The 23,101-nt window shown below is 42.4% G+C and overlaps 2 protein-coding genes across 14 annotated transcripts in view; both read left to right on the top strand.

Annotated features, from left to right (window-relative positions):
* The window catches only part of CAPS2 (calcyphosine 2), a 33,372-nt gene extending 25,857 nt beyond the window's left edge, over positions 1-7,515 (top strand). For all 7 annotated transcript variants that reach the window (XM_027808527.2, XM_027808528.2, XM_027808529.2 and 4 more), the window contains 5 exons: positions 592-668; positions 2,297-2,451; positions 2,991-3,110; positions 4,186-4,282; positions 5,579-7,515. In XM_027808527.2, the coding sequence (XP_027664328.1) occupies positions 592-668; positions 2,297-2,451; positions 2,991-3,110; positions 4,186-4,282; positions 5,579-5,754 (625 nt within the window). In that variant the 3' untranslated portion in view covers positions 5,755-7,515. The remainder of the gene's footprint in view (positions 1-591; positions 669-2,296; positions 2,452-2,990; positions 3,111-4,185; positions 4,283-5,578) is intronic.
* Positions 7,516-20,012: 12,497 nt separating this feature from the next.
* The window catches only part of KCNC2 (potassium voltage-gated channel subfamily C member 2), a 104,550-nt gene continuing 101,461 nt past the window's right edge, over positions 20,013-23,101 (top strand). For all 7 annotated transcript variants that reach the window (XR_008732522.1, XM_055712274.1, XM_055712271.1 and 4 more), the window contains exons 1-2: positions 20,013-20,217; positions 20,909-21,643. Coding sequence is in view for 6 of the 7 variants with exons in the window: in XM_055712274.1 (XP_055568249.1) it covers positions 21,011-21,643 (633 nt within the window). In the remaining variant the exon portion in view is untranslated. The remainder of the gene's footprint in view (positions 20,218-20,908; positions 21,644-23,101) is intronic.

Here is a 23,101-nt window from a genome sequence, read left to right as displayed (position 1 = left end):
TTTTTTTTTCTTTTCTTTTCCTTCCAGTAGGTTCTTCCACAGTATTTTTTTATCAACCTTTACAATAATTTCTGATGGAGTCTTCTGGGAAGCCCTTTTCAGAAGGGAACTTGTCAGACAAAACACAAAATCTCACTATAATTCCTAGATCACACCTAAGATATGCTGATCCAGTTTTTAGTCCATACCCTTGCTTGTTTCTCTTCTAAAGAGAAACTTGTAGCTACTTCATGTTATTTTCCTGATGGTAACGAAATGTAGTTGTTTTAACAAGCTCTTCCAGTGGCCTGAGCTGGAGATTAGGACTCTTTTGAAATAAATTTCTGGAGTTTTTATGCACAGGAGAAATTATCTATAATTAATGAATTAGTAGAGGAGCTGCTAATGGAATATTGTCAGAAAGGAATTTCTGTATACCTGCGGCTGTTCAGCAAGGGTGTGTGCCATCTCAAACCCAAGCAATTGGATGCAATGCTTAAGGGTAGTATAAGAATTAAATATAAAGTTCAGTATGTTTTTTACTACAGCTGTTTTAAATTCAGTAGTATTATATGTAATTTCACCAAGCAACATTAATTTTTGTTATTTTAGAGCTTCTTCTACAGAGTTCAAGCAAGAGTGTTCCAAGCAAGTGGTTGATGACAACAAAGTTTTCAGGAAGATTCAAGGTTAGTGTCTAGCAGAACCTATTCTAATTTCTGCACCTTTGTCTTTTCAGGTCAACACCAAGAACAATAGTGACGTTATAAAGATTTTATTTGTATAAATGAAATTAAACAAAATTCAAATGTTTATCAAAATATTTTTGGAAGTGATACCAGCATAAATCAACCACAGGAATAATTTCTTCTCTTTTTCTTTAAATAAACAGTCAGGCTAAAGATTGTGGAGACAGTACAGAATAATTATACATGTAATCAATAAAATGTTAATCTCTGTGTCAACATAATCTCTGAAAACATGCTGAAACATAATGCTGATCCTATGTTAAACTGGTATTAAACTAAAAAAGTTATTGGCAAAATGTACAAGCACAATCTCATTTTTTTCCAGTTATTTTTCTGCTAGATGCTTCTTTTGGCCATTATTTCTATCCGTTAATAAGTTATTTTTGATAGTCTTTAATGTTATACTTATTAGAGTATGTAAGTATAATTGAATAGTATATTCTGGAATATGTAAACAATTTTTTTCAGGTTCCTACCTACAGTCTTTAGGACAAAAGCATAGCTTTGTGTTTAAAATCACGGGAAGATGTTTATGCAGTGCTGTATATTGTCTTTGTAACCTGTGGTCAACCAAAACTGTCCAGCTTGTATAATCTCCATTATTTATTGTCATTAGCTAAACCTGGTTTCAGTTGGCACTCTTTGGTCACTAAAATCTGCTTAGACTTTTAATTTTAGAAAAATTCTTGGAATAATAATTAGGGATATTTCTACAATTTTATAGTTTTTCCATTTTTTTTCCCTTGCATAATAGACACAAATTGATTTCTCAGTTGTCGGACTACATCTAAGGTTGCTGGTGTAGCTGGGAAGAAGGTTACATGTATGTGCTTCAAGACATCTTTTAACATACATCTGAGTTTGAACTTCACTTGAAAAAAAAACTTGCTTCTGTCACCCTCCCCCCTATTTTGCTTTATAATTGTAGATACAAATAATTTGAAGATATACTATGATAATCTCTTAGCAGATTATCTGTTAAGAGATTATGCTAAGAAACTCAGGCATCCCTAAAGTAAACCTGCTACCTAAAGATTTTGATAAGGCTGTCATTTTTACTGTAGAAATAGTTCTCTGCATATCATTTTGGAGCAATTTTGCAGCATTACTGATATTTGTTCTTGTTTCCAGATGTATTTAACGTGTTTGTACAATGAAGGAGCAACTCTGTGTCCCATAATGGAATGCTTGTATTACCAAAGTAGTGTTCCTACATTGTTTTGTATGTTGAACAGTGGTCTGTAATCAGTTCTAGCAGAAGTAAGCAGTTTATAATCTGAGCACGTAAAGGGTGTTAGCCATTCTCCCTTTCTTTCTCTGATCTCTGAAAAAGTTTAGTAAGATGTTGCTGCTGCTTTATATTATTTTTACTCAAATATTAAGTAACTGATAGTTTCATTTTGATCTGACATTCTGTCATCAAAGATAAGGGAGCCTGGATGCGTGGATGTGTCATTTTAACCAGAAATTTCATAAGTAGTTGTGGGTTTCTTTACTGTTATATCAGCTCCATAGCAAGTGACCAACTTCAGGTAATCTCTGTGTCCTTTATTCCTCTAAATCCTCAGGTATACTCAGAGAGACACTAAGTAAAAGAGGAGTTCGGGTTATAACAGGCTTAGGAAAGTATTTCCGACAAGTAGACAAGAACAGAAATGGTTTTCTCTCTCAGGCAGCCTTTAAAGAAGCTCTAAAAGTTTTCCATTTGGAAATTCCTGAAGAGGTAAGTCTAGTTGGAACTGTAATCATGGGTGTTACCTTATTTTAATTTATGGAATCAGTTATTTTCTTTGCTTAAATCTATAGTTTAATGGCTGTTTTTTGCAAGGTTGTTGAGTTTAGGGGTTTTTTTCCCCCCTTGTGGTATATTGACATTTCTGCATTAGGTTCTGTGTGAAATTCTTAAAAATAAAAAGTAATACATTTAAAAACATGCAACCTTTTTAATCATGAAGAAGCAAGTGGTATTGCAATCCATTTTTTTCTTATTTAGCCTTGTAAAAATAATCTAGAAGGTGCTGTTTACTTATCTTTTTATATATATATATATATTTTACATTTTAAAAATAACCTGCAGCTACCAGAAATGCATATAATGTGAATTATGCTCATCTGTGATTGATGATGACTTGCGTTATTTTGAAAAATATTTTAATCAGTTTGGATTTGGAAGGGTTACAGAATACTGTAATTTCCTATTCTAGTAATTGTTTTATTCTAGGACATAGTGAAGAACTCCAGCAAAATATTTTTAAATTGCAGGACTTTGAATCCTTATGGCTTATTCTTGATGACAGCAAGAGCGATAAAGTCGATTATGGAGAATTTACTCGTGCCATATTTGGAGAAATGAATGAATATAGGAAAGCATTTGTAAGAAAAGTAAGTTGTTACAGATATTCCAAGTATAGATATTTTGCAGTCTAACTTTGGAGTTGGTTATTCATCATGTTCTGGTTATTGGTTATTTTTGTTATTGTTGTTTTTCTTAAACTGTGCATCTGGTAATTGACTTTTTAAATTTTCAGATCAGTTCATTAAAACAAATATAAATCAGAGGACTGCATGCTGTTTCATTGTAGAATTAGTTAATTTTAAACTCTAGAATTAAAATTCCTTTATTATTTTGAGTTTATGCATATGTGTGCTATTCTTACAGATCAGTCCATGAAACTATCTCTTTCAGAAGTATGTTTCCTTATTTTGGCAGATCACTATATCTGTGTGCAGATTTTTTTCCCCTCAGTGCCAGAAATAGGTGGCAGTAATACTTGGCTCCTTTGAGACCTACAGTTGGGATTGTTGTATTCCTGAGACTATTTATATTTAAAATGCCATTTATTATACGTCTATAATGTAACGTGGAACTGTTTGCAGTATGAAACACTGATCACAAATCAATCGGTAGAGTAGCAACTGGATATCAAGATCAAAAGAAATTACATACTTTCATACTTTAGTCACGGAGGATCTGACTCCCTTAATCTTATGTATCAAGCACGTGTATTTGAGTAAACCGGAATGAAAATGAAGCTGCTCTTAGCAGTGCTGAAGAGGCTGTGTTGAGGCCTCTGTCAGAATGATGCAAGTATCTTAGTAATTGGAGGAGGCAGGAGGGAAGCAGCTTAATTCTGATTCTAAGGATGAACTAGAAATTTTGGAGAGAATGATTTTTTTTTGAGTTAGTGAGGGGACCACATCTGTTATGAGAGCTGTTGAGATAAAATAATCATGAAACTCCATAATCTAGAATAATTTTCTGGTATCTGGTGCCTTACATAAAATAGATAATTTCACATAATCCATTACACAAGATCTAAAACTATGTGCTAGGTAGTTAAGTATCTTGATATTTAATCTAAATATTTGATCTTTAAGTTTTTCCGCTTTTTTACTCTCTTCTTATGTGCTTATATGAAACTCTTTTTTTTTTTTTTTTTTTTTTGTCCCCTTATAGGCTTATATGAAACTAGATTTCAGCAAAACTGGGAGTGTGCCTATGGTAGATATCAGAAAATGTTACTGTGCAAAGAAACATCCTCTAGTATTGGCAGGTAATTCACGTGAACAAAAAAAATAATAAATCTGTAACTACTGAAGTCATCTTGTTAGCAGAGATACCAGATCCAGAAACTGGTTGCAAATACAAACTGTTTTCATATTGGCTTAGACTCGAGCTGGTAAGGAGAATCTTTTTTTTTCCTCTGATGACCTAGAACGTGTCTATCTGGAACACAACTACGAATAATAAGGGAGTTCATAGACACAATTTTAATACTTGCTTTTTATCAAGCTGCTAATACTGCATATATGCAGAATAATTCCTTTCCCTGCCTGTGTAGAACTACATTTAAGCAGCTATTTCTCAGCTTTGGTGTGCAAGTTATCAGTGACACATATGATGTTAGTAATTTCATTTAGGAGGATACTCCCATTTCATGTTACTGTCTTCCATCAAACTGTGCAGTTTCCAACTGACACTGAATGTACTTGGCACTTGAAGTTCCTTCTGAATAAGTTACTCATTTACTTCTGGGACAGGATTGTCATCCTCTACAGAGGAAATGTTGGTATCTTCTTTTTTTTTTTTTTCCTCAGGATTCTCAAAAATGTTTAAACTCTATCATTGAAAAAATAGGAGTCTAAATATTTGTGTGAGTTTTTAAAATAACATCTCTATGTACCAAACTAGTAATTGTGAAAGCCTCCTTAGTGTCCTGACTCTTTCTATTTTACCTGTAGAAGAGAGGATGTTTTTTTTGTATTGCTGGTGTTTTTAATGATAACACATGAAGATACATGGTGGTATAGGGATTTTACACATACAAGTTTTTCCAGTGTTATAGTGCTATATTTTTTCCATTTTTTTTCCTGAGTGCTATGAAATAGTCTTGAGTATATTCCTTATTAAGTCACTAAAACACATGTAAATTGCAGAACACATTTCAAATGCAAACTTGCATTTTAATATTTTCCTAGAGCTTTGAACTAGTATTACATTAAACATATGCTTTATAGAAGATAATTTCTGAATTACCAGAATTTTAGTTTACAAATGCATTACTCAGTTTTTGCAGTCATTTGAAGAAATCTTCCTGATCTTGTCATTCATTGAAATTGACCGTGGCCTCTGTTGATATTTAATGCTATCATGTTCTATTAAAGAAAAATCATTTCTGCAGCTGTTACTAAGTGAGACAGTGACTTAATTCTGAAATCAGAATATTGAATTTGTTCAAGAAAATAATATTTGCAAGCTAAAATTTGGAAGTTTCTTGCCTGAAGTATATTCAATGCAATATATTCCCTGTACTTGAAAACGTATTTAATAGAAAAATATACTTTCACAGGCAAAGCTACAGAAGAAGAAATTAAATCATCGTTTCTAGAAACATTAAGAGAGTCCTGCAGCAACCCCAGTGAAGTGTCCTATTCTGAGTTTGAAGATTACTATGAAGGATTAAGTATTGGAGTAATAGATGATGATGATTTTGTTAATATCTTAAGGAACCCTTGGGGAATTTAGAGTGGAAGATTACAAAAATGAAGAAGGGACGTTTTCTACAACAGGGAGTGAGCTAAATAAGGGAGGATTTAGTCTTGATGTGCATTACTTCATAATTAGTGTCTTAAACTGATTACAGGGACTGAAGATTTTAGATGCTTTCAGAATAATACATGGCAAATTCCTTAGAGGAGTGTCTGTTGAGCTATGCTAACCACTTTTTAAATATAAATTATGTTCATTCCTTTTCATTGGGAATAATAAAGGCTGTTCGCCATACTGAAAGGCATCATTGACTTGGTGTTAAAGTGACCTATTTTAAAATAAGAGAGAATTAGACTACTAAAGTGCATGAAAGGGTATATGCAAGAGGAAATTTAGTTTTACGACTTATTGTGAAAAGCTTTAGATTTGACTGCATAAATATGAATGGTAGCTTTTCTTCATAGTTTTCTTATGAAAGCAATATGTGTGTTCTTTGTGTCATTTTTTGTTTGTTATGCTGGTACTGAGCTTGAAAGAGAACAGGTCATCCTTTTCTGATTTTGAGGATATCTGCAGTACTGAAAGTGCGGAAATGTTCACACCAATTAGCCCTTTGGCCTGTGTACCATCTTGACTGATCCTTTTTCATTATGGTCTGGCATCTGAAGCTGAGCATTGCATCTCAAACATTTTAATAAGCACATATATATTTTGTAATGCACTTCCTCCTTTCCTGTATTTTGCTAAGTGTGTTTTTTTTGGAAAAAAAAAATCTTTACTTTCTATTGCTTTTTTTTTGTAATTAAAACTTTGCAATTATATCCTTTGTCAAGCTGATCTATAGCATTTCCTATCAGCTCTAAAACAGAAAAGTCTAATAAACCCCCCCAAAAAAACAATCAAACCCAAACCAACCACCTCTGTCACAAAAAATTAACCCATGAATTAAAATATTTCTGGCTACTTCAAATATTCAGTGAGGTACACTTTTCAATGTAATACATCTTGTTAATTCTGTACAATTCTTTATGTTAAGAAATTAAAAAAAATGTATTATTAATTATATAGAGAGATAGATAGCCTTTGGTTTCAACATGCCTGTCGCCAAAACTAACTGTATGTTGAACGGCATTTCTTGAGCAATTGAAATATATTTGTTTCCCCTGTGCTTGTCTGCCTGGTTTTGTATTTATAGTCTATGGTTAAACCTTCCTCTGAGACAGAATTTGTGTTTCATAGGATGGTAAGGGCAGTGCTGAAATGAGGGACTTTGGTCCCTCTGTGGCTGACTGACTTATTCTAGATACAACACTTCCTTGTTCTAATAGCTTGTGCATTGTTACGTTTTGATTGTTTTACCCTGTCCTCAGATGTAACTAAAACTGAAGTTTCTGCTCTAAATCCTCAAATGAGAGACTTAGGGGGGTTCTTTTGGGGCTACAAAAGTCTGTATGTATTGGTTTACAGAGAAAGGCAAATTCTCTGCTATTCTAAGAAGAATTCTGATGTGGCTTATTATGATTTTCTCGCTTCCCATTCCTGCTGGAATTTCTCTTGCTGGAAGGATTTTGTTAATTAAGTGTTCTTGGAATTGCTGATTCTGAAAGGGCAATTTCAGCTGGTTTTACAGGGATCTGCTTGTTAATGTGTCTGTTCAAATAGCTGAAAAATACTAAGTGGCATTTTTATTACTTTTTCAAAGAATCACTTGCTCTGTTCAGGCTTGTTCACTTGGGAGAATTGTACTAATGTATAAAATTGTAGCTCAATTTAATAAATGTGAAAGTGATTGTGAAATGAGTTATTGACATATTTCTTTTTACAATGCTTAATTTTTTGGTGATGCTTTTAAGCAGGTTATTCCACATTATCCTATGAAATGGAAAAACTGATGACAAGTGGATTTATCCTTAGTAGGCCTGTTTATTAGCAGAGGCTGTATAGGTCACATCTGCTGCAAATTAAGAGTTCTTTACTTTTTCCTTATCACTACAATGAGGTGCTGTTATAAGAACATTAATTTCATAGCTTTGGTAGTCATGCATTTGAAGACAGATCCTTAATCTAATCTAAATAATTGAAGATAGATTCTACAGGTCAGAAATTGCCTGAAAATACAAGTAGGTACTCTGGTAATTACGTAAAACCTGCTTGGTATATAATTTCTATAAATACAAGGTCAGTTATGCATCAGTGGTTGCCTCAAAACTTCAGGTATGATGTCTGTGGTGAATTTTTAATGGCGTTCACAAAAGCAGTTTTCCACCTACCTACTGTTTTTCGTTAGCTAAGCTTAAGACTGTGACAAAGGATTCAAACCAACTTCTACCCAAGGCTGGCCCGCCATGCTTGCTTAATAGAAAAACACAGAAAATGTATTCAAATCAGGGTCTGTGGCGTCTGACTTCATTAACAGTGGTCCCGGTGCAAGGTTAATTGCATTCTGATTTGCTCTTACTTGTAAACAGGTAATGAACCTCAGTCCTTTTCTTTGATCGATGCTTTGTAGCTTTAACATTTTTTGGAGGTGTCCACTGGTGTTTACTGCCTTTAAATGTGTTTCAAACTTTTTCTGCCTTTGCTACCTTTCTCAGAATTGACCATGTTTTCTGAAATAGGATGTATTCTTAGAAGTGGCGTTCTCAGAGAATCTGGCTGGCTTCTTTCCTGACACTGCTTAGTGGAAGGAGTTGTCTTCATGCTGTTCTGATTTACACTTCTGCTAAAAAGTCTTAGCAATCTGCCATAACTGAGAATATCAGAAGTGCATTATGCTGCGAACATATTTTGTCCTACTAGATCTGCACACTCCCAGAAGACAAGTGGAAATTAATGAAGTGCTGTAACTCCTCATTCTCAAGGTCTATGACCACTTCATCAAATGGATATGCACTGGCAATGTTTAAGAGCGTTTTTAAAAAGCAAAACTCAGACACTTGTGCAAACCTTCAGTAGTTTCACTTCGTCAGCTAACGGAAATACGGCATCCTCACTTGGGATAGGCTTGTTGCCGAGAGGAGGTATTCTTACTGACTCACACCAACAAACTCATTTCTCTGCCATAAGAATCGCTGCCAGCTGATCAGGTTTTGTGGGTCTTCAGAGCCAGAAAAACAATAAGGTTAAAAAGGTTAAAAGTCTAGTTACCACTGTGTATGTGCAGGTGCTGTTTAGTTTGGGGCAGTTGTTTGGGATATTTTGGTGTTGCAGTGGTTTTGAGGTTTGGTTATTTGGTTTGTTGGTTGGGTTTTGGTTTTGGCTTTGGTTTGGTTTTGTGTTTGTTTTGTGTTTTTTTTTCCTTTTTCTTTGAGCATGCTATCTCTAGATAGTAAAAGAGAAAGCCTAGAGCTGATTTCTTATGTGTTAGTCTGTTAAGTCTATAGAAAAGCAAAGCAGGTAAGTTTCTGTGGCAGAAAAAAGGGAAGGTACAAAATCACATGCTTTTTTTCCTAGATGTTACTCTAATTTATCCTTCCTTCATACTCAGCAATTTAAAGACTAATTCTGTAGCTGCTTTTCATGTTGTTAACCATCTTGTCTTTGAGAAGTTGAGTCAGAAGGACTCTTGTAATCATGAGACATCTCCAGTGATGAAAGAGGCAAGTAGTATTTCCTTCCAGATCTATTTAGGCTATTTTTTCCACAGAACACACTTCAAAATATTAACTGAGCTGGAAGGTGCTTAGGAAGGAAATGCAGTAAGATGGCACCTTTGTGATCACCCTATGAAGTATTTTGGTTTATGGCTCCTCTACTTTCATTGCACAGCTTCTTGATTGTGGGGAACTAAAAGCTTAGGGATGATAAAGTACCTTTCAGAAAAAAAGAAAAATATGTGTTTATCATGGGTTTCTTAGTGTTTATTATAGCATCTCTTGTGCGTACCTGGAATTTATAGTATCTGGGTACCTGTTTTCTGGCTTTTTTTCTTCCTCACTCATGTGCTACGGTTCGGATGGAATTAATTGGATTTGTGCATGGAAACTTGTTTGTTGCTATCGGCGGAATTTTGTGTGTCTAGTATCCCCAGAGAAGCAGCCTCCAAAATAAGAAAAGCAATAGCCATTTCTTTATGGTTTGATTATTTATTTATTATTTTTTTTTTAGGCTGTGTTCTCATGAGAGATGTATAATACTTTAGGGCCTTTTCCTGGCTTGTATATTTTTTAGCTTGTGTCTCCTGACCTTTTGCTGTCATTTCACCTCCCTGTTTTAGGAGCAAAGATGACCAATAGCAGTTTTGTGGATGCATCTTAAAGCGATATTCCCTTTTCTCTGTCAAGTAAGTGAACACTTAATAACTCCTATGACTAATTCTGGGATCCTATGATTTGTGTTGGCATGAATTAAACCCTGCACTCTCACTGGTAAAACTATTCCCCTGGAGTAATTTCTTTTGACAGTAGTATTTGCCTTGCAGATGCTAGTGATTAAACGCGGGTTTCAGTTGTGACTACTGCAGTTGTTTTCATCCACTAGACGTTCTTGAATTTTTCTTTCTCCATATTCCGTGACCAAAGGGAACAGCATCAGAGGTCAAACCAATGCTACAATTTCACTTTTTTTTTTTTTTTTTCCTTTAAAACCAGCATTGTGGAAGTGCCCAATATAGTCACACAGTTTAAACCAGGTTATAATATTCTGCTTTTTATGGTTTTAATATGCTTTTGAAAATACCTCTTCTAGATATTATTGTTGCATAGGTCCAAGTAACCACATGGAACTAAGCACTCAGAAAAGTTAGTTAATTTGTTTATTTATTTATTAAAACCAAGACAGTGAGAAGGGATCAGTTGTCAGTGCCAGATAATTAACTTTCCATATTCCTTGTGTTTCTTTTCTGAAACCTTACTCCTCCTTTCAGACTACGTGATTTCTAAGTTCTCTTCAATTTTATCTTGATATGCCTCCAAATTCCCTTATTTTGAGAGCATCCTTCTTGAAAATAAGCTTCTTCAGTAACAGCCAAAGTGCTAAACAATTTTCTGAAATAAATCAAAATACGACATCCCTGAGGGAGAGGATAGGAGACGGGGCAGAAAAAAGTAAAGAGTAGCTGTGATGACATCATTGCTCGTTAATATTTTTTGTCCATTCATATCTTTTGACTCTTCCTTCTGGAATGCCATCTGTGAAGATAAGCCTACCCAGTAGTATAGGTCAGTGTAAATACTCTTCCTTCCCATAAAGTCAGAAATCAATCTGGGAGAGATTTCACAGGGCTGCCTACTCCATTACCCCACATTAGCTGGAAAAAACAGCGTGCGTGCCACCTTCTCGTCTGTGACGGAGACTCCACCGTATTATCAGGTAATCTGTTCTATTACTTCACTGCACTTCATGTTACAAGTTCCCTGCTGATTAACCTGAATCTTTCTTGCTACAGTTTAAGCTGACTGCTGTTTCTGCTATCTCATCCTTTCCTTATGCAGCAGCTTTGAAAGCTACTACTACATCCCCTTTGATGTGAAGTCTGCTAAATATGACTGGTTAGGAAAATTACGTTAACTGGACCTGTTTAGTCAATTCTTCTTATTCTCCCTTAAGTGCTGGTCAGTGCCTTTCTTGTGTTGAATGCAATGCCCCACACTAGACACACTGTTTTGTTAAGGTCTTGCCAGTGAGGCACTTGTCTTACAGATTTTACTCGTGAAAGTGTTTCTCTCTCGGCAACAACCTCATGTTATGAAGTATTGCTAAGGTTGCGGTAAGTTTTAACCCACAAATTTTGTTCTCAAGAACTGCATCATTTCACTTAAGAAACAATGAATTTCTGCCATGCTGTAAGATATAAGGAAATGTTCCTGCTGGAAAACCTGGCCCTGGGTGTCTCAGTCGCATAGGAGCTTTGTGCTTATGCTTCTTTTCATATGGCTAACATGCTGTCGTCAGTTTTACCTGAGACTAGGAGCGTTATTTTTCCTTCCTAGTTTTGCTTTGTAGGATATATGTTAGTGAAATCCACAGCATCAACATGAAATCATACAATGGAAAATAAAGAAGACCCAAACAACAATTTATTTTTTTTTTTAAAGCAGGGGTGAGGGTAAGGGAAAGCTGAAACAAAATGTAAGGTGTTTAACAGCAGCTCTTTCCACACTGTATGTAAATGGTCTCTTATGCAATTAATAAATAATCTTTGCAGGAATTTATTAGAATAAGTTTTAGCATTGCTTATTTTTGATGGCATATGGAAAATCTTTTGTTGCAATTGAAACATATCTTTATTAGATTTTGATATGCATACTAATCCCTGCTACTGCCTGATGCATAGCAGTGCAGATAGATCACCTTCAGTCTACAGTTACTTTACTGTAATTCCCAAGCCAAACCTTGCTTCTCTTCAACCGTGTTCAAGATGTAGGACTTCTACTATTTCCTGCTGCTCTGTTTTTCCTTCTTTTACTTAAATTAGGCTGTGTCTAGTCTGGTGAACTGAAAGGCTTTGTTCAGTAAACATAATGAAAAGTCTCACCTGGTGACAGCACTCTTTCTTCAGCCCCCTTGTTAACTTACTACTGTGTTAGTTTCTGCAGTGCCTTCCCCCTCCTCCCCAATGAATTAACTACCATGAATAATACATAAAATTATGAACTGCCTTTCACCCTGAAGGAGCAGACCAGAAGGTTGCTTTAGTCACGATTACGTCAAGATTACTAACTTGTTAGTATTCTTCTTGGCTCAGTTGCATTTTTCTCTCACTAAAATGAAAACAGCAGTAAAAACAGTGGCTGTATTATTCCAATTAACCATGGGCTTCAAACTGTTCCTTTGCACTTTTACTTCAAAGACAGTCTTTTTGATAACTTGTTAGATTGACTTGTGCTCTTGGGCTGTAGAGAGTATTTGATGGCAGCAGTTAATGTAGGTACTGCGTTTGTAACTCACGTGAGTAGTCTGAAGGTGGAAAAAGATGGTTCTGGCACTTTAAAAAAAAAAAACCCTCGGAATGATGACAACATAGCAATGCTCAGTTTAGACTGTTTTAATTGCCAGTTCCAAATACCTATGCTGATAGAAAATGTTCAGAAGCATCAAACAAAAATTGGCATGGCAGATGTCCGTTTAGTGATGTGTAAAATACGTGGAGGCTGGTGGCGTATCTGTGCTACTGGAAGTGCCCTATGTCAATTCTGTGCTGTGAAGCTGAACGTCCTGTTGCCAAAACAAGACACAGTGATGTTCTTTCTTTAGGAGAGATGACTGACCGTGGGCCTTTTGGTCCGTCTGTATTCCTGAATGTGTTTTGCCTAAGGAAGGGCCGAGTGGCTATAGGATAGGAGCTTACACATGGAACCTCCTAAGCAATTTTCAAAATTAATAAGACTAAGAAGATTAAGCCAAAGAGTTATTAAAAATGTAAACGAACCCGGTAAGTAGCAGTCTTCCCCCCTCCCCCCCCAGGTTACTGTAATATTCACATCAAGATACTGCTAGATTTGCAACTACAGCTTCCTTTTCTGGAGGAGTACCAGTCTTTCGGTCACAGTAGTGGGAGAAGCTTAAGGGTACACTTAAGATGGCAGCTCTGCTCTCAGAGCATTTCTTTTTGCATTTTGTCTTCCACTGTGCCTCTCCTTTTAATGCTGAAACTTTTTGAGTTGGGACATATGTCAGTTACTGCTTCATTAATGTGCTTTCTAGCTTGGAAGCATCTAAAAACAGTCTTGGGCTGAGCTGGGCACTATGCAAACTATTACACTGGAATATAATCCCTCCTCAGAAAATGTAAAATCTGATCTGGAAAAGGTATGAGAGAGAGAGGATGAGGATGGGAGGCAGGGAATATTATGTTAATGATACAAGCAACTAACATTTGATGTAACCACAAACATTTCAGGCTGCCACTACCCTAACAAATACCGATGATAATGGCTTGTAGAATGAAAATATTATTGAAAAGTCACAGCAAATCCTCATCTCTGCATAGGTTAGCAGGAACACTAAGGTAGAGCTCTAGCTGGGTAGGGGTTTAAAATATGAGGATTTTCTTTGTCTAGGCAGCTCCTGAAGAGAAGATCTATAGAATCCATTCTTTTTTTAGAGAGGTCCTTTGAATCTCCCATGTGATACTTCTTGGCTGCATACAGTTTTATAAAAAATAATTATTACATTATATGGGAATGCTTCTTCCATTTTGACAGTCAACATTTACTAAAAAATACAATCGGAAAGATTTTGTTGTTGTGATCCTCCATCTTGAGAAAAAGCAAATGAGAACCTGAGTGGAGCAAAGTGGCAGTAAGGGACCTCGTGCATGCCTTGCCAGTAGCTGTCTTGCAGACTTAAATGACGTTCCTCACTACGGCAATGGCAGATTGACTTCTGTCTCTCTGCCAGTCCTGCTACCTGCCAAGCCGCAAGCTAAGCATAAGGGTGGGGGTTACAAAACCCAGAGCCTGAATTCCCACGAGAGTCCGGCAGCGGGCTTGTAGCCATGCCACGGCACGTGCGCTCTGATCTTGAAAATACCTTCTGAAGAGGGGTATGAAACTCTCGGGTCACTTCAGCTTTCAAAGCTGGGGGATGAAGAAGGTGTTACAGCAACCCGATGTCCAAAAACCAGGGCCATGGGCGGCTGTGGCAAGGTCTCTGTTGGTCACTGGCAGGAACATGCTGTTTACCTGGAGGCAGAGGTTTTAGGCACCTCTGTTGTGCCGTTACAGTCTTCAGGCTGTCTGCTTATTCTGCAGAAAAAACCAGGGTGTTCCAGACCTTTAAAGGCACGTGTCTTTCTCATTTTGAGTATGTAAAAGCTTAGGGAAATTACCATAACTAGCTGGCAGAAGTTAGGAGGGTATCCACCCTTCCTATGGGACACAGATGTTACAGATCAACCCCTGCTGTAGTTTCTGTGGTTTGCCAGATCAGAGAAGTCCAGGACCTAAACAACTGTCTCTGTTCTAGGTTCCTACTGCAAGAGGTACCCAAGGCCTTAGACAAGACTGCTGATGCCCCAACAGCCCCGCTTCCTCCAGCCCAGACACATCCCTCCACAGCTCCATTTACACCCCGTGAGCACAGGACAGGTACGTGGCCAGGGGCTGGTGTTGTACAGTTGGCTGTGCTGTACCTGTGTTCCCCAGCCCAAGTGGTGTCATCTGCAGCAACAGCAGCCTCTGAGCCCACACCTTTCCTGTTGCTCCAAACTAGCCTTTTTTCCGCTGCCCCCCCCCCCCCCCCTTTTTTTTTCCTTTTTCCTATAAGGTGTAGAACAACTAAAACACTGCCATTCAAAACAAATAGGGAAAAGATCTCAAGCGTTATGAAATGTTGCAGAAATGTTTACAAGATCAGTGTGGACATGGCACATTTTTTGACAACCAAGTTTAACAGTCAATGTGACCCATGCGGTTTTACACTGCACTTAAGTATATAAGCTGACTTGTTCAAAGACATGCAGAGACTCGAGAAGGCGACCTGGAGTTTTAACAACCTGATATTGTTTTCCTTATGCTGGGCTACTAACTGAGTGAGGCTGCCTCTGCCAAGACTTCTGTACCTCGGCATGACCTTGCGTGGCTCTTTGAGGCTCACCGGCACCTTGCCTCTGTGGAGGATGTGCTGACGAAGCTACCCACGACGGATCTGATATTTTCCATCTGTCTCTCCCCCATCATGAAGGGTAATGGTCCAGTTTACAGGTTATAGCAGAAATCCGTGTCAGCACCTCTAACTTTTGCAAGCAGGACTGAAGCTGAAGCAGAGGAGATGCAGTGTTTATCTCTTGAGAATACTGTTCTGTTTCCATGGCAGTAGACAGCTCAGTCCAGATTTGGGCAATCTTGTCTGCAAAGTAGCATGAAAAAAATTAGGAGAGAAAAACTTGACTGCAGCTGAATGGAGGCAGTCAAAATTAATCAAGCTTGCATACAGTGAGATTGGGTCTGCTATATGAGACTGCAGATGCTACGAAGAAATCTCTTTGCTTCCTGCATGGCGAAGGCATCTGATTTAAAATCTGCCTGCCCCAGTCACTGAGACTTCGAGGGAGACTTCGGCCGCTTACCTTCTGAAGTGGCTTGTGAAGCTTGAAGAAGCTTGTGAAGAGGGATGTACTCTGAAATCTTTTGAGCACCTGTGGGAGGACTGGAAAACTGAGAAGACGATGAGAACATACAGGTTGGTGTGCTTCAGGCAGGGTCTTAACTTACAGCAGAGGGAGGCACGAGGATTTCCAAGGGAAAGTGCAACTGTTCAGCTCGGAGCTGAGACAGGAGCTGTGTGTGACACAGGGCTGCAGCTGGAGTGAAATTTCACAAGGTGAAATGGGCCAGTCCCAGTTCTACAGCGATGCTGCTTCATACTGCCCTTCCCAACACCCTTTTCTTTTGAAAAGAGAAACCTGAAGCCTATTTTCACGTACATAAAATTTTACGCTTTACCATCCCCTCCTCACTGCCAGAGAAGGCAATGACTTAACCATGTAGCATTGGTTGTGCTGTGGATTAGTAATTAAGCAATGCAATTAGTGCTCACCTGTTTTTTCCTACTGTGTCATGTGCCTTCTCAGGAGAGCCCAGTCTTGGGTTCTCTAGTTTTATTTTCCTTGATAAATATAACATACAAGGAAACTTTTTAATTTTTCATTTTTTTGATGAGAGAACGACATTCCCCAGAATTTCACAAAGAATTGAAGATCTGGGGTGGGGGAAGGCAGATGAAGCATACCTGGGTGTATGCAGTGCCTCGCTGAGGGGACTCCTGCCTGCTACTGTGGGACTAACAGGAGACTGATTTCATGACAGCGTTCGCATTTTGTCCATCTGCTTTGTCCAGTCTTAGTTTTATTTCTATTCTCCTACAGTAAGACCCTTTTTCACCGCTTCTGTTATTGATCAAACCAAGCTTATAATTCAACTGTGTTATCTAAAAGTGCAATCATGCTTTGGAATTTAAAAATAATGACAACTTTCTGCTGTCTTTGTTTCCAGCCCCATGCAATTTAACTACACCATGGCTCCTTAGAGTTGTATTTCACAGACATTTACTTAATCTATTAATTCTTTTTTTTGCAATTTCAGAGTAGGGTTCTGACTTATCATCAGTGTACTTCAGTATAATGTGGCTGTCGTGTTCTGCAAGATCTGTAATGAATTAGTATATGTAATTGTAAATAGTAGAGATGATTATAAATAGTAAAAAAGAACAGAAAATACGTGAAAGAAACAAGTAGAAGCTTAATAAAATGTTACTGACCGTGGATATTTAAAATAATTAGTTCATTTACTTAGTCACTGACTAAACTGGTATAAATTGATATTTTGGCTGTGATGCGCTGTCTTCAATTATAATTTTCCATTATAAAATTGATTAACTTTTTTCCTTGTTTCTCAATTACAACATCATGTGAAAAATATGAAATGGTGAGCTGCACTAGAAAAACTCGGTGGCTTCTGCTTCTCACGTCCTTCTCAGGAAGACAGATGGTAGCTGGGCAGGTTAACCTTCCCAGGGACCCCCCTAGACAACAGGGACAGAGATCCTCCATAAGGTGATTCAGAGCATGACTGTAACTGGGATACACTGCATTTGTCCTCATATTTGTTTTTCTTATCCACGAGTCCTTTTTTCTGTTTATTCTTTTATTGTTAGACAGGTGGTAACCCAATGACTTTGCATTGCAGTACTGAAGCTTGCAGGAAGAACGATTGCTCCTAGTAAGTGAACTGCTCATTTGGCTTGGGTTTCTGATAGCGGTCTTAGCGTCTAATTTTATTGCTTTGTTGGTTAAAACAACATAGGACCTTTCCTTTCCTAATACCTATCCAGCAGGGGAAATTTGTTGTGTATTGCTTGGCATCACACACTTTTTCAAAGAAAGTTCTAAATCCTGAGCTATAGAAATATTTCCACTTAACTTTTACATTAATATGTTTTTAAAAGTATGTGTAAATAGTTTTTGGTTGGTGGTTTTTTTTTTTTCATTTTGCAGATATATTTCATGGTAAGACTCACTCAGGAGGTGCATTTCTCATATATGTCTCGTGAAAAAATTCAAGTCAGTCTCTTGTGTGGCAAAATTAATTCATCTATGTTATGTAGGCAACTGCAATGAAATATTGTCACTCGAGAAAATGTTGGCTCTGGAAAGTCAATGTCTAATATAATTTCATCCTCTATTGAGTAGTCTGCCACATGCTGAAAATACAATGAAGTGTGACACACAGGTAAATTAATAGCATTATTATATAGTAATGGATATGCTGTAGAATGTGGACGTTTTGATGTGACTGAAGGACTATTATATTCTGGAATAGACCATTCCTTTTCTTATCAATTGGAAAAATTATTTCTGTGGCTTATTCTTCCCCATGCAACAAAAACCCGTGTGCTTAAGAAGTCTGAACCATAAACGAATTGCTCATAATACATGCCTTTTTCATGGCATTGGCATTACAGAGCGTAACGAAAGTTTTTGTTGAGATGCTATTCTTGTTAGTCTTAGGTTTCTTGGATATTTGGGTGGGCTGTGGTTTGGGGTGGTTTTTTGGGGGAGGAAAGGTTTTGGGGCTTTCGTGATGGGTTTTGTTGTTGTTCTGGTTTGGGTTTTTTGTTCGTGGTGGTCTGGGGTGTTTTTTTGTGTGGAGGGGAGTGCTTGCCTTGCAACTTGAGCACAGATGGTGGGACTTGAGCAGACAGTGACAGTTCAGAGAGAAGTTCTGGTATTCTGTGATGATACAGTTTGTCTAGTGTTTTGGCAGCTACTGCCACCCCATGGTTTTCCATAATGGATGAATGCTGCAGAACTCTAATACATTGCATTTCTCCAGAAACCTCTCGTAGGTCAGAAAGAAGACAATGAATATTCATTGTCTCACTCCCTCTTTCTCTATGTCCCCTTTTCAGAAAAAGCCCCTCCGCAAAGAACAGCGAGTATGGCATGAGGAGCGTTGCTTTGGTTTAGGATGGGTTTGTCCTTTCCACTGGATTTACAGCTATGTAATTAAATATTAATTTTGGCTCCCAGGAGTTTTCACTAACTGATTATATCTGGTTTGGCAGGATATATTTTGACTTTTTTTTTTTTTTTTTTTAAGGAACTTAGAATGTACATCTGGAGAAAGCTTTTGAAACCCGTTTCTTAAAGTTGCTGCTGCTTGGGGAGTCGATTCACATTATGGATGCCACATATAGACAGATCTGGGTTAAAGCAGTCTGGTCTATGCACAGCATCCTCCCAGCATCGCTTCCAGCTGAGCTTTGCCCTCCCAGCACCAGCAAGTGCCCAGCCGAAGGCTCTGACGCAGAAGGTAGACATTTCAGATACCCATTATTCCACTCATTACCCTGCTTCATGCCAGGGAATACCTCGGTGTGGAGGAAGATTTTTCTTTTGAGGAAGTGGCAAGAGGGATCACCTCTCCCTCGTGTATCTCCTCTCTGGGGCTGGAAGCTTCTTTCTCTTTGACCAACCCAGCTGAAACCAGGCATCAGTACAGCAGTCTGTCGAAAACAGCTGGCTTGGGGGCAGAGACCTTGGCACAGGCACTGGGCTCCCTCATCGATCGCTGGGGACCTCCCAACTTCCATCCCTCCCCCGCCGCCCCAGCCTCCGCCGTATGAAGCATACCGAGGGCGAAGTGTACCCCCCCACCCCGTATCTGTTTTTTTCCAGCTGATACAAGAGTTGGATGTCCTCCTCTTGAGCCCTCCCCTCCCCGACCCCCGAGGCCGGGGCTCCTCGGGCTGCTGCCCCGCGCTGGAGCTGGCCCCGGGGGCTCCCCGGCCGCCCCCCCGCCCCGCAGGCCGAGCGGGGCGGGCGCTGCAGGCACCGACCTGCCGGGGGACGGACCCCGCTCCCGGGGCTGGGCAGCTCCCCTCCGCCGTCACCTGTAGCGGGGCGCTGCCATCCCTGCGTTCCTCCGGCACACGCCTGTCCTCAGCCCCGCTCCCTGCCCGCGTGGTCCCCCGAAGTGAACCAAAGCTGCGCGCAGCGGGGAGGAGGCGGCGCCGCCTTGTTCCGGAGGGATGTGACATTTGTTTTCGCCGCCGCCTCCCTCCGCCCCGGAGGGCTGCGAGTGGGGGGCTGGAAGGGGCGCGGGGGGCCGTCTCCTCTACCCCCGCCCCGGGGAGGAGCCTCAGCCCCAAATGAGGTGCGTGTCCACCCGCGGGTCCGCTTTCCCGGAGAGGCGCTGGGAGCGCGGCCGCCCCGTCCCCGGGGTGCTCCGACCCGCCGCCCATGGCTCCGCCTGCCGCCCGCGGTGCCGGCTCGCAGCCCCGGCGGGGAAGGGCTGCGTCTGCCCCGTGAAACGATGGGAGCGGGGTCTCCGAGCGGGCGGCGGGAGCCGCTTTTGCGCCTTTCGGAGTTGAGCGTGGAGGGAGGCAAAACAGCTACCTGAGGGCGGAACAAACCAAACATCCCCGAATCGGAAACCCAACAACAAGTAGTTCTCGCCGGGCGGGGAGGCACGGAGAGCGGCTGGGGATGGGCGTCCGCCGCCGCGCACCGCCGGAGCCCGCCTGAGCAGAGGAGCCGCGTTCTCTCCCCTGGCGAAGGTAGCGGCGGGGAGGGGGCGGCGGGGGGAGGGCTGGCGGCGGGGGGTGGTGGGAGGGGGCGCGGAGAGCCCGCGGCAGCGCGGCGCTGGTGCCGCCGGCGCTTCCCCGAGATGCGCGCTCCTCTGCGCCGTGTGGCTGGGAAAGTAGCGAGCCGAGCTGCAGCTTTGCCGAGGGTGTGCGTGCTGCCGAGCTGGCGGGGGCTTGGTATTTCTTCCCCAACAGCAAGCCCTCCCTCCCAAAATGGAGGGGGGGGGGGCGGAAGGAGGCAAATCTCTAATCCCCCCCTTTTTTTCTTCCCCCTTCCTCCTCCTCGTTAAGCTGTTAGGGTAATAAAAGAGAGATGCCCGTTAAATAATTAACCGCACACTTTCTATTTCATCAGCTCGGTGCACGCAGCCCCGCGAGGGAGCAGGGGGTGGGGGCGGTGGCGGATCCGTACGCGGGAGAGGCGGCGGTGCCGTTCCGGGAGCCGGTGCTTTCAGGGCGAGCGGGGGGAGAGCCCGGAGCCCTGCCCGGGGCGGGCGGCAGAGCCCCCGCGGGGGGAGCGGGCCGGCGGTGGGCGCTGCCGGCGGTGCGGGGCGGCGGGAGATCGCGGAGGGGGGCGGGTCGTGTCACGGCGGGGAGCAGAGCACCCCTGCCGCCCGGCGGTGCCCGGGGGGCTTCCCCTCGATTTCTTCTGTTTGCGTTTAAGGGAGAAGCTCGCCCCCCGCGGACCTGCCCGCCACCGGCTGCCCCCCCCGCCGTCCCCGCTGCCGCCTCCCGCGCCCGCCCCAGTCATGTCCGACCCGGAGCGATGGGGAAGCTCGAGGACAACGAGAGGGTGATCCTCAACGTGGGGGGCACGCGGCACGAGACCTACCGCAGCACCCTGAAGACCCTGCCGGGGACCCGCCTGGCCCTGCTCGCCTGCGAGTCCCAGAGCGAGTCCCCGGGCGGCGAGGAGCCACCGCCGCCGCCCCCCAACCCGCCGCCGCCGGCGGGCGGCTGCCCGGAGCCCGGCAGCGGCTGCAGCCCCCGGGGCAGCGGCGGCACCAGCGAGTTCTTCTTCGACCGGCACCCGGGGGTCTTCGCCTATGTGCTCAACTACTACCGCACCGGCAAGCTGCACTGCCCCGCCGACGTCTGCGGGCCGCTCTTCGAGGAGGAGCTGGCCTTCTGGGGCATCGACGAGACCGACGTGGAGCCCTGCTGCTGGATGACCTACCGCCAGCACCGCGACGCCGAGGAGGCCCTCGACATCTTCGAGGCACCCGACCTGCTGACGGGCGAGCCGCCCCCCGACGGCGACGACGACGACCTGGCCGCCAAAAGGCTGGGCATCGAGGACGTGGGGGCGGCCGCCGAGGGCAAGGGCGGGCGCTGGCGGCGGCTGCAGCCCCGCGTCTGGGCGCTCTTCGAGGACCCCTACTCCTCGCGGGCTGCCAGGGTAAGCGCCGCCGGACGGCGCTGCCGCCCAAGGAGGCTGAGGGGCTGCCATGGTCCCCTGCGCCATGGTCCCCTGCGCCATGGTCCCCTGCGCCATGGTCCCCTGCGCCATGGTCCCCTGCGCCATGGTCCCCTGCGCCATGGTCCCCTGCGTGGGAGGCAGGCGTGTGGGGCATCAAGGGGAAGCTCGCCCCGCTTGGGGTGGGCAGACAGAGGCGATGCTTCAGTGGGCTGCTGCATGGGGGTGATGTCGGCCCCCGTGGGGCGGTGGCTGTCCCTTCTGCATCTTCAGGCAATGTCAGGCAGTGAGGGGATCCTGCTGTCCTGGCATCCCCCCCCCCCATGGGAGTGTACGTGGGGCGAGGTGGGAGCTGTGCCCTGAGGAACCTGTGAGGGAGCCACACTCCCACACACACTCTCGCGCACACACACAGATCCGGCCGGGGTGGCAGGTGGAGGTGCGTTCCCTGGGGGACCTGTTTATGTGTGTGTGTGGGGGTGGACAGGAACAGCCCCAAGGTGCCTTTGTCCTTCCTGGGCACCTGCGTGGAGGTGTGTGTGGGGCCAGGGCAGCTGGCCCTGCCAGGAGGCCATCATCCCTCCCCAGCCGTCAGAGTACTTGGGTTTGGGGTGAGTTTGGTGATGGCGATGCGGGAGAGTGACCTCAGCCCTTTCCCAGCTGTGCTCGGCCGGCGCTGGGAGGTGATCTGAGTTCAACAAAGCAAGTGTGACAGGGGGTCACCCTGGCTCTTCCTCCATTGATTTCTCAGGGTGACCCTTGCTGGCTCTGTGACTGAGGGTACGCGTACAAGGCAGTAAACGATCGTACTAAATTTCCGTTCTTTAGATAGAGATTTTGGATTTTGATGCTGACTGCTTTCTGCTTCGTTTTGGATGTTAGTTCCATCTTCTAGTTGCTGTTGTCAGTGGTGAGGAGGGTTTGCTTTCTAACCCAGGGCTTAGGAACAAACAAATGGTTGTAATTCCTTTGAGGGAAATATACAGCGGTGCCTCAAATTTAATGACAAGAAAAGAAACCACCAGCGTATTCTCCCTGCAATAGAAGGAAAAGAATTTGGAAAGTTCTTGGAAAGGAAACATTTGATTGTAAAATGGCAGTAAATATTTTGCAGCATATTTACTAGGATCCCCCTGAAGTATTCAGAGCTAAGCCTTATCCTGCAGAAAGTGCAGTTATGATGGGTGTCATCTCCTGATCGGTTCCATTGATTTCACTGGCAGTCTCATGGATGCGACCATAAGCCTGTGGTTAAATGACTTCTTGAATTGTACCCCATGGCCTGATGCTGTTTCTGTGAAAGTTAATAACTCCTGTGAGCTTAGTGAGGTAAGTTAAACAGAAAGTAAAAGTCCTCTTAGTTATTACTGTCACTGGCTGAGTGCCAGCGTTGTTTATGTTTTAGAGGGTTGCCCACCAAATGCATTTTCCCTTGACAGC

This window comes from Falco cherrug, chromosome 5, assembly GCF_023634085.1.
Source record: "Falco cherrug isolate bFalChe1 chromosome 5, bFalChe1.pri, whole genome shotgun sequence".
Taxonomy (NCBI): Eukaryota; Metazoa; Chordata; class Aves; order Falconiformes; family Falconidae; genus Falco; species Falco cherrug.
Note: the sequence above shows the minus strand (reverse complement) of the source record. Positions and strands in the feature narration are given on the sequence as shown.